The 12,029-nt window shown below is 41.6% G+C and overlaps 1 protein-coding gene across 1 annotated transcript in view; it reads left to right on the top strand.

Annotated features, from left to right (window-relative positions):
- LOC115371156 (polypeptide N-acetylgalactosaminyltransferase 10-like) overlaps positions 1 to 9,602 on the top strand; it is a 136,110-nt gene extending 126,508 nt beyond the window's left edge. The window contains exons 11-12 of the mRNA XM_030068332.1: positions 6,000 to 6,149; positions 8,951 to 9,602. Coding sequence (XP_029924192.1) covers positions 6,000 to 6,149; positions 8,951 to 9,115 — 315 coding nt within the window. The 3' untranslated portion in view covers positions 9,116 to 9,602. The remainder of the gene's footprint in view (positions 1 to 5,999; positions 6,150 to 8,950) is intronic.
- Positions 9,603 to 12,029: the final 2,427 nt, after the last annotated feature.

The raw sequence follows: 12,029 nt of genomic DNA, 5'->3' as shown, positions 1-12,029 counted from the left end.
GTCATTTTATGAAAAAGCCTAGGACAAATTGCAAGAGAAGCAAACTCAACTCATTTTGTATCCTCAGTTTGTCCTGAGTGAGGGAAAAAAGTCCCAAGAAATCCCACACTGCAAAAAGTCTTATTTCAAGTCAAAATGTCTTATTTCTAGTCAAAATATCTCATTACACTTAAAATAAGACATGATCACCTCAGAAATTACTTGTCTTTAGACAATTTTCACTTGTTTCAAGTGAAAATTTACTTGAAACAAGTGGAAATTAGCTTGAAACAAGAAACAAATTTTGCCAATGGAACAAGTAAAAATTTGCTTGTTCCATTGGCAAAATTTGTTTCTTTTTTCAAGTTAATTTTCACTTGTTTTAAATGAAAATTTGCTTAAAACAAGTGAAAATCGTCTAAAAACAAGTTATTTCTGAGGTGATCATGTCTTATTTTAAGTGTAATGAGATATTTTGACTAGAAATAAGACATTTTGACTTGAAATAAGACAAATAATCTTCGTAAGAATTTGACTTTTTACAGTGCATTGGTGGAAAGTTTTGAAAATCACCTATTTATGACCACATATTACCAAAAAAACACTGTTTTTAACACACAGGGGAAAGGGGTTCAAAATTTGACTTTCAGATATCACTATAAAAATTCACAAGTTGATTGCACACACAAAGACATGAAAAAAAGTCAATTACAAGTTCTTTGAATTATTCTGTTTACACATGCATGTCACACATTATCTGATTTGATATGCGCTAATAAGGAATATAAGGAATAAATGATAGAAGAGACATTTAAACAGTGAATTAAAAGGTTACTATATATATAGTAACCTTGAATTCAAAGGTTACTACATAACAGTGAATTAAAAGGTTACTGTATATATAGTAACCTTTTAATTCACTGTTTAAATATCTGTTCTGGCATTTATTCCTGATGTTGGGGTCCTGTTGACCCCAATTTTGGCCTAAAATTACTGGACTACATATCGTTTCCACTGCTTGCAGATACACAGTGCAAATATCCTCAGGCTCTCCTTTGACATCTAATACAAGATATTACGGGGTTTTTTTTTAACTCTACGATGAAGTCGTCAGCAATCTCAGGTAGCCATGATCGGACAATATGAAAACAGAATCAATCATCCAACTTTAGTGGTACACTATATTACCAAAAGTATTCGCTCACCCATTCAAATGATCAGAATCAGGTGTCCTAATCACTTGGCCTGGCCACAGGTGTATAAAATCAAGCACTCAGGCATGCAGACTGTGAAACAAGACATTTGTGAAAGAATGGGCCGCTCTCAGGAGCTCAGTGAATTCCAGCGTGGAACTGTCATAGGATGCCACCTGTGCAACAAATCCAGTCGTGAAATTTCCTCGCTCCTAAATATTCCACAGTCAACTGTCAGCTCTATTATAACAAAATGGAAGTGTTTGGGAACAACAGCAACTCAGCCACGAAGTGGTAGGCCACGTAAAGTGACGGAGAGGGGTCAGCGGATGCTGAAGCGCATAGTGCAAAGAGGTCGCCGACTTTCTGCACAGTCAATTGCTACAGAGCTACAAACTTCATGTGACCTTCAGATTAGCCCAAGTACAGTACGCAGAGAGCTTCATGGAATGGGTTTCCATGGCCGAGCAGCTGCAGCCAAGCCACACATCACCAAGTGCAATGCAAAGCGTCGGATGCAATGGTGTAAAGCACGCCGCCACTGGCCTCTAGAGCAGTGGAGACGCGTTCTCTGGAGTGATGAATCACGCTTTTCCATCTGGCAATCTGATGGACGAGTCTGGGTTTGGAGGTTGCCAGGAGAACGGTACATTTCAGACTGCATTGTGCCGACTGTGAAATTTGGTGGAGGAGGAATTATGGTGTGGGGTTGTTTTTCAGGAGCTGGGCTTGGCCCCTTAGTTCCAGTGAAAGGAACTTTGAATGCTTCAGGATACCAAAACATTTTGGACAATTCCATGCTCCCAACCTTGTGGGAACAGTTTGGAGCGGGCCCCTTCCTCTTCCAACATGACTGTGCACCAGTGCACAAAGCAAGGTTCATAAAGACATGGATGACAGAGTCTGGTGTGGATGAACTTGACTGGCCTGCACAGAGTCCTGACCTGAACCCGATAGAACACCTTTGGGATGAATTAGAGCGGAGACTGAGAGCCAGGCCTTCTCGACCAACATCAGTGTGTGACCTCACCAATGCGCTTTTGGAAGAATGGTCAAAGATTCCTATAAACACTCTCCTCAACCTTGTGGACAGTCTTCCCAGAAGAGTTGAAGCTGTAATAGCTGCAAAAGGTGGACCGACATCATATTGAACTCTATGGGTTAGGAATGGGATGGCACTTCAGTTCATAGTATGAGTAAAGGCAGGTGAGCGAATACTTTTGGTAATATAGTGTATCTGGTATGGTGTTGAGGAGGTTTTTGTTTCATTTTGTCTTGCTTCGTTGTTTATGTTAGAGTGGATGCGTGGAAAAATTGGAACTGAACTCCCCATCAGAACAATTAAAATAGCCAAGTGAGCCGATTGAAGTTCAATGTCAAGGACACCTCCAGCAGGAGACAACTTGACTGGCACACACCGCCTTTTGTGGGAACTGAACCCATAACTTTCTGGCTATAGCACAGGCTGAACGTCCTTCAGCAGCAGGGAGGATCCAAAGATTTTAGATGAGTCTCATGAGAGATTCAGCTCAGCTCTGCTCTGTGATTATATTGCTCCTCAGCGAAACACACAGATATCACACACACACACACACACACACACACACACACAGTACAGCTTCATTATCTTTGCATTGTCCTAATAGAGTCTGTTTGTTCCAGATGTCACCCCAAAGATCTTTAAGTCGGGCTCATAATACACCCTTGATGGAGTGTATGTCCCCTTTTTGTTCCCATAGTTGAAATACTGAGGCTCTGAGCTTTGACAGTTTAATTACTGTAATCTAAAGATGCATTGTAGCTTAATCTCTGTCACAGTTGCGATCTGTATTCAGTGCCAAGGGGAAATGGCATCGGTGCAAATCACACAGGGCCCTCTGGCAGCTGTCCTTGTCAGGGCTTTTTGATTTGGTGCTTGAGGAGCAGAGGCACTCGTTCAAAAACTCCTTCCCAGCCAGAGAATCGAGGGCCACTTGGGTGTTGTTGATGATTGTGATTCACAGGAACGTGCTCCTCTGTCTGCGAAATATAAACACACAGTGCAGGGTCTGCGCTGATCCAAAATTCTCATTATAATCACTGTCACAGTCACAATCACATTGACAAGTAGAATAAATATACACAAATTTGGCTTGGTGACACTGATGCTGCGACACATTTACAAGTAAAATAAATCTCTTCTGCCTCTTTTTTTTCCATGGATGTTTTCCCTCGCATGGTCACTCAAGGAGGACAAGAATGTTATACTATTACTATTACTTATACTATTGCTTGCAGTGTTAGTGATGAAGGACGTGGGGCATGAATAGGTAAAACAGGACATCCATTTGCAGCACAGCGGGGCAGTGCAAGTCAGGAATTTTTGCTTTGTTAATGAGTCCATGTGTCATTTGACCACACTGGATACATGGACTCAGGCAGTCTCTGATAGAGCTGCATTCATTTCCCCAGCTGTGTCACTTTGCATTGCATTACATTTGAAGTATCATGCACTGAACATATTCTATACACAGAAAAATAGAAGTGCCACTTCTTACCAAGAATGGTTCTTCAGAGCGTTGCCATAGGAGAACCCTTTCTGGTTGCACAGAGAATCTTTCAGACTCTGTTTGAGCAGATGTTTCTTCATAAAAAGAAAAGACAGAAGAGAAAGGATATGTGGAAACAGCAGTTAATTCTCATTTCTTAAAGGAAAAGTAAAGGTGTCAGTTGTAACCAAAAACAATGCTTCAGATTGGTGCAATAGGAAAATCATTTCCGATTCTACAAAGAAACTTTCAGACCATGGTTCTTAAAAGAACCATCTCTTTAAACATTTCTTCAAAAAATCACCAAATGTGTTTCAAAGCCCTATCAAAAAAGTTCTTTGGAGGAACTAGAAATGGTTCTTCCAAGAACTTCAATAACAAAAGGTTTTCTAAAGAAACTTTTTCAAAATAGTTCTGGGTGAGGTGAATTGGTTCAATGAATCATACATTATTTCCAAATGAAGGGCCATCCACTACATGTTTATTTATTTATTCATTCATTTTTATTTATTTATTTATTATTTATTTATTTGTTTTTTTCCAAGTTGGAACCACACACCATTTTACCAATATAATTCTTTTTTGGGTACTCATATTTTAATAATGCCATGCAAACTCATATAGGCTGTTTCAACCAATAGTCAGTTATTGTCAAAATGAAAAAGTGATGTTGAACAATCAATGCTTGATCAGTTTCATTTCAAAACAACGGCAAGGAAATCACAGGTAAATTGCTTTGGTTTTCAATGTGCAGTTTGATATACAGCACCTGGACCTGCATTCTATGTAGGAAAAGTGCTACATAAAGTAATTAAAGTTATTATTATTGCAAATGCAGTTTGTTTATAGCAAAGGGCATTTATTCCATCCTTTATTTATTGATGTGTTGCAAGACTTCTAACCTTGCTTTATCAAGAAACTGAAAAATAACGAGCAGCCTCAAAAAATTAATGAGTCATTTCTCTATGCAACAATCACAATGGACCTTTTTCAGTTAGACAGAGTGCCCCCCCTATTAGGGAATATATTCATGATCCTGTCCTCAGGGACTCTTTAATATTCCAGGTTTGACTTGATAAATAAGATTATTATCCACAGAAGTCACACTGGCTTCGGGTCCTTCTTTGTAGAGTCTCTTTTTAATACTGCTCAACACCAGCTCTCTGAGCATTTTGAAACATCTACATTTACATGTAAGGCACTTAACAAACACCCTAACATGCAGGGATTCAATTTTTCTGTATTACCAAAGTGTTTACAACAAATAATCAGGAGGGTGAGGCTGCAATAAAAGCTCTCATAAATAGTATCTCATAATCCTGTCTTCTACTCAGCAAGAGAGAAACCTTTACTTTAACATCATGGTAATTCTGCTGATGCTGTTTTCCCCTCATGACTTTCAAAATTGCAACAATAACTGAAACCCAGAAACAGAAGCCAATAGAATTAAATAAAATCAAATGCCTTCAATGGCCGAAGCAATAAAATATTCATGTATCAAAGAGAATAGAAAATTGATAGATATAAAGATTAGGAACCAAACAGACCACAACTTAATCATATCAAGAACAATTTACCAGCACTCTCAACAAAGTAGCACAAAACTCTTTGTCATAAGCAGTAATTTGATTATTGTATTGGTCTGATTGTGACTGAACTTGGAAGGATGATGCATCATTGCACTGCATTTCTAAAATATATGTCAGACATGACCGGTGCAGTCGTGACAAAACTGCAGGCATGAGGTGGTTTGGCACCGGATTGGTTCTTATTGGTATATCTTATTGCTTTATATTACTGAATGATCCTTTTCCATGTTATGTCCCAACATCCTCTTATAACAGGAAATGCATAAAAGAAGTAAGAGGCCATTTCCTGCGGTCTTTAAAAGTAAAAAAAAAAATAAATAAATACTGAAAAGCCATGAAATTAAACACCATTGATCCAATTTTGAGTAAACCTGGTGACTAGTGTGTCTTCTTGCTAATTGACCCAGTCAGTATCTTTTATTCTTTATTTTTTATTCATCTTTTATTCTTTATTTTTTACTCATCTTTTATTCTTTATTTTTTATTTATTTATTTATTTATTATTTATTTAATCTTGTAATCTGTGGATACTGCTGAAAACTGTGAATTTCCTTCGGGATGAATAAAGTATCTATCTATCTATCTCTATCTATCTATCAGTCATGCATTTCCATGCTCCATGGTGGCTGCATCCCTGCACTATCTGTTGTTTAACTCCCAAGACTGAATTCAGCAAGACAAAAATGAATAACTGAGGTATTTTCCTGCAGGTGTTCACATTTGGCTGGAGGGAGGACATTCGGGTGGGAGACCCCATGCACACAAAGAAGGTTTGCTTCGACGCCATCTCCCACAACAGCCCCGTCACCCTGTACGACTGCCACGGCATGAAGGGGAACCAGCTGTGGCGCTACAGAAAGGTAAGGAGAAGAAAGAGGCCTCTGTGTTCCAGTGACATGAGCTGTCCATCTGCGCTGTGTGTCACTAACACTTTAACCCCTCAGATCGACACTTGGCCTCAGGGGGAATCAACACCACCATCATAAATTTCGTTCCGTTTGTCTGGAGTGAACTTTGTGGGATTTGCCATTCTAGGCCTGATGGAGATCAACAACCACAGTGGTCACTTTAGGACTGCATTACCCACAGTGCATTGCAGTCTCCCAGCATTTATTTTGAGGAGCTGTGCATAAGACAACATCCATACAATTACAGTAATCTTATGTCAAAAGTCAACTCATCTGCCATGTTTTGCAACGTAAAGCACAAAGTAATTACCAGCTCACCCCTGAAGAACTACAGTAATAACAACAATAATAATAAAAAACAATGATAAGGAGAATAATGATTTTAAAAACTCAGAAACAATCATATACGTGTTACATTCCATGTAAAATACATTCTATGTGATAAAACAAACGAGGGAAGATGAAGCATCAAATGAAATGCAGCACTGGTTATTTTCCCCCTTTAGTACTTTTGTTGTCTCTCTCCCCTCCTCCCTCTCCAAGTGGAAAAAAACACAAACCTGTCAACGTAATTGACACTGATGATTGCTAGGGTACCTACTCTTCCTGCTCTGCGTTGCTCCACTTTGGGACAGACTCTGACAACTGAAACCCCACTGAAGGACATGAAGGGGACCTCATTATGTTGTTTTACGACACTAGGAATGCATTAGCTGTGTTACGGAGGGATGCTGGACAATGCGGCATGCCCACCGGAGACTGCATTTCCTCTGAAGTGTTTACTCTTTTAAACTTGGATCTCATTTAACACAGAAATAGACCTGACAAAGTGCACATAGTCAGGCGCGATGGATTTATTGGCTTCATTTGGGATTTGTGTGCAAGATTACACGTTCAGTCAGTTTCTCTCTCTCTCTTTCTCTCTCTCTCTCTCTTGCATGATGGGTACTACACAGGTGAGTTGCTCCACAGGACCACTAAAGTACTTTCAGGCCTGTGATTGTTATGAGAACTTTTAAAAGCGTAAATACCAACGCACTTGGACGGTATATTTATACCGCACTCAGTTGGCACAGAGAACGCACTTCAAGTTTGCCTGGGCAGCTGAACACAGTGGTATCCAAACTCAAGTGCCCACCACATAACACTGAGATTATATGAAAACTTAATTCTTCTTAATTCTGGCAAGTGAACTGCAGTGCTAAGGCCTAGGGGTGTAAATCACAAGCTTCATCACAATGCGATATTATATGGATTCTTTGTAATACTGACAAAGAATCGTATTGTTGTACAAAGTCTGCCGTGATGCAGTTTCAATTTGATTTGATGATACCATATCCCCATTAACACATTGACTTGCTGTGCATTGTATCAGCTCACAAAACAACTAAATAAAGAATTGCATATTTTGGAGTACTCAGTAACTCACCAAACCCATCAGTCTCAACAACACTGTGAGGCCTCATGTCTTTGTAAATAAATGAACTGGCAGCTGTGATCCTCCCTGCTCTTTTAGAGCTGGGACTCAGTTTTTGTGGACAAAAAGCTGGTCAAACTGCTGAGGAGGAGGCGGCAGCTGGCATTTTAACTGTACCTGTAGTGTGAGGGTCAGCACCGTGACCTACTAACTCAGTCTACAGTTGCTAACTTGGCCATACAGGTTAACTCCTAGATTCAATGAATATTTTAAATTTTGGTTAAGGCACAATATACTCTTGATCAAAATCTTAAAACCAGTTGAGAAATTGCAAGAATCTACATTTTGCACTGTTAGATCTTAAGAAGGTTCTAAGTAGAGCTTCAAAATGCAATGTAAGCAATTTATTGCGAACAACCATTAAACTGAAATAGGCTGTTCATCAGCTGATCAAAAGTTTAAGACCACTGCCTTTAAAAGCCCAAATCTTGGCAAAAATGTGGATTCAGTGTCATTTTCTGACAGGTATCCACACTGTCATGACCTCCTGATGGCAAAGGCAAAAAAGCTGTTTATTTGAGGAGTGTATGTTCATTCACATACCTCCTCATTGATATATAAGGGGGAAAAGATGGATGGGGGGGCGTGGAGAGAAGTTAGTTAGTATATGTATAAATATTTTCTTTCCTTTGTTGAAAGTTTTGTGAGGTCATAGTACACTAATGTGCTTATCTTGGCTCCTGGGTACACATTCCTTTTTTGTATTATTCACGTCATTTCTTTATATTATTTATTTTGAAAAAAAGAAAAAACTAACAAAAACGTGGTCTCTAAAACAGGAAACTACTGTTTATTTGAGCACCTAGCTGACAGGTGAAGTAGCAGCGGCCTGTTTTCACTACAAAGTGTGGAATGACCAGAGCAGGGTTTCCTCCCTCTGGGTTCATTTTTAGTGACGGGACAGTGTGTTTATCTCACATTACGGTCGACCCGTGATATGTGGTTCACAACTGATAGATAGATAGAGATAGATAGATAGATACTTTATTCATCCCGAAGGAAATTCACAGTTTTCAGCAGTATCCACAGATTACAAGATTAAATAAATACTAAATAAATAAATAAATAAAAAATAAAGAATAAAAGATGAATAAAAAATAAAGAATAAAAGACAATTTTTCTGCACCATGATGACAGATTGCCACATCTTTTAATTGCAGTATGTAAAAGGTTGATATATTGTCCCATCACTGTTGATTACACTTTGGGACAGAACACAACCATACATATATCTGTTCTGCTGACCTGTCTCATTGTCTTTCTGTCCGTCCTGCAGGATAAGAGCCTGTATCACCCGGTCAGTAACAGCTGTATAGACAGCAGTCCGACGGAGCGCCGTGTCTTCATGAACACTTGTGACCCCAGCTCTCCCAGCCAGCAGTGGCTGTTTGAGAGAACTAACTCCACGGTGCTGGAGCACTTCAACCACGGCAACAACTGAGGCCGCCGGGGGACAGAAAGCTGTGGCGTCCACGAAAAGCGGACTAGAGACCGACAAATCAGAGTACGCGTGCAGGAGTGGAGCTGCTGCTGTTGTGAAACGGGGTTTAAGTTGTAATTTCATCCGGAGCCCCCATTTAGTCGTCGCCGCGGTGACGGCTGCTTCTCTTTGTGGTCCTGTGGGTTCTTTTGGGGGGTCCTGAGAGTGGAGGAGGATGAGATAGCGCCGGCGAGCTCTTTAGACACATCAGTTAGGGGGAGAGATTGAGTTGAGGTTTCGGGACAGTCTCATGCTTGATGGATGTGTTGCGTGTGCATCAGATGTATTCGGCCTGTCACGGCGTTGGCAGGTGTCTCTCACTTCCTGATTTGGCCGCAGATTGGTTATTTGGCTTTTCTCAATTTCTCCTCCCTCATTTCCTTTTGTGTGTGATTCATGTTTTTTTTTTTTTTTTTTTTTCCTCTGCTTCTATCGATTGCCCTTTTCTTCTTTTTCCCCACATTTCTCTCTCTCTCTCTGATACCGTTTCTGTCTTTTTCACTCTTTCTACCCTGTATCCCATTCCTCCCCTTTTTCCCTCCTCCACCCCTTGCCTTTCCCAGCTGTCTTTACGTCCACGTCCATCTCAGTCTCTCTGCATGGGTGCACCTCTGCCGGCCTTCTCCTTCCCCCCCCTTGAATTCCCTTATGTCTCCCCCACCTCTGACAACCCCCCTGGGTGTTTCCCACTGAGCCAAAGTCATCCTGACACCTGGGTGAAGCCAGGCAGAACCACTCTGAGAATCACCTTGGATTGATTCTCCTTTACATCCACGCTGCCGACCCCATCCCCCGTTTTCCCCTCTCTCTTTCTCTCTTCCCTCCTTCCCTCTTGTGCCCCCCCCCCCCCGGCTTGTCGTTTCTCGCGGTCGGTGCTCCTCTTTGCGGTCGGAGGGAGATCTAGGTGGGCAGCGTGGCTCCAAATGTAGCACACGGAAGCCGACAAGAGAGCTCGCAGGACGGAAGCACCCACCTGCGGCGTGACCCACGCTCTTCCCTCCTTCCTGCATCCTCCGCCTCCTTTTTTTTCCCGTAATCATCTGTAGCTGCGTACGAGTAGCGCGCAGCCATGCTACTGTGCCACGTTCTTCTTGTATTACTCAGAGGCAAGCGCTGTCTAAGGGCCGGTTGACGGTGGTGACGGGTTTGCGAGCGGTGTGTGGTCCGCCGCCGCCGCCGCAACTGCCAAGGGGTTGTTTGTTGTTGAGGTGGAGGTGAAGGGGGGGGGGAGCCGGGAGCTGCTGTCAGAGCTCTTAAAATCTCCCCACCTACAGTCGGCCTCCCCGCTGCCCTCACCGCTCCCTGCCTGCCTCCACTGGTCTGTGGAATGAGGCCAGTCAGCCACTGGAACGACCTCATCACAAACAGTCTAGCGTGGGGTCACGACGGATAGCAGCAGGCTCGACCACAACAGCCCGGCTCGCTGGCTAGCTGACTCGCTATTTGACTGGCAGGCCGGCTGATTCACAGCACGGCTGGCTGGCTGCCTGGCTGACACATCGGGTTAGCACACAGCGACCGGGAGGAGAGAGAGAGAGAGAGAGAGAGAGAGAGAGGGAGGGGGGAGGTAGTTCTCTAGATAGGCTTGCCCGAAGTAGCTCTGGGACTGAGACGAATGTGGTTTTTAAAATGCATAAAGCACTTGTAATGATAAACTTGAATGAAATCTTAGTGCCTTGTTGGAACAGAGCAGATGTAGGTGTGCGCACAAGCCCGGTTTGGTGAAGTTCCAGCTGGCGCCCGCGGTAGGATTAGCCCCTGGCAGGGTCGAGGGCAATTCAAGTCAATTCATGAACTGACTTTCCTTCAAGATTGGCATCAAAAGGCTTCTTTTAAGAAATCCTCCACCCAGTCTGAAAGGAAATGACTGAGAACGGAATCTTGATTACAATCATGTGAATTGGATTTTTAATTTCTGTTTGGAATTGAACATGAACTGGCCTCCATCCTGGCGCGGGGCATCTAAGGTGCCATTGGCTTTGCATCTCTGATTCCTGTATGGCTTTCTAAATGAACACTAATGGAATTGTGTATTGGCTGTGAATAGAGCTAAAGAGACTATTTAACCATGTTTTCTCCTGCCTTGAGAAATCAGCAACAGCCCTATGAAGACCCTCCGTGTATTTTAATCATGATATCATGCTCTTGTTGTTGGTGTTTTTGTTTGTTTGTTTTTGTTTTATTCTTGTTCAACCCAAAAACAAAGGGACGTAGATGATCATATTTTGCCATATACATTTTTTTTTACAGTCTTCTTGATTCCTTACAATGAAATGTTCTCTGTTCTGTCTTTTGTATTGATTCTGTGGTCCTAGTTTAGCCAGTGATCTAACACAATTTCGATTTCAATGCAATTTCTGTTTGACATGCTGTAGGGATGTTCCGGTCGGTTGACTACACCCATAACTCTAATCCCATTTTTTTTGTCAAGCAGAAAAATCTGCCGTTTCATCATCTGTTAGACTCCAAGTATTGTTCTATGCTGGAATTCAGCTGTCAGTAGTAAACCAAAAACCCATCACATCCTCTAATCTATATTAATAGGGGAGTTTTTTTTTTTTTTCTTCTTTTTTTAACAGTGAATTACAAATTAGAATTGGACGCATAATGACAAATTTACATAAAACAACGGTGTAAAAGACAACATGAAAGGTATGAGTGTGCAGGTGAATTTGAAAGCTCATACAAAGTTTTGGATCAGCTTGTAATTATTTTTGCTTTCTGCTTTACGTTCACTGTGAACTTGTTGTCCCCAACTTGTCTCTGTCCAGCTGTTTTCCTGTCCTCTGAGTGTCTGGGTGTTGCCCTCTGCCCGATGAAGGTCATAGCGCTTTTTTCATTTTTAAGCTGCCTGTCCACCTGATTCGACAGTTAT

This window comes from Myripristis murdjan, chromosome 14, assembly GCF_902150065.1.
Source record: "Myripristis murdjan chromosome 14, fMyrMur1.1, whole genome shotgun sequence".
Classification (NCBI taxonomy): domain Eukaryota; kingdom Metazoa; phylum Chordata; class Actinopteri; order Holocentriformes; family Holocentridae; genus Myripristis; species Myripristis murdjan.
Note: the sequence above shows the minus strand (reverse complement) of the source record. Positions and strands in the feature narration are given on the sequence as shown.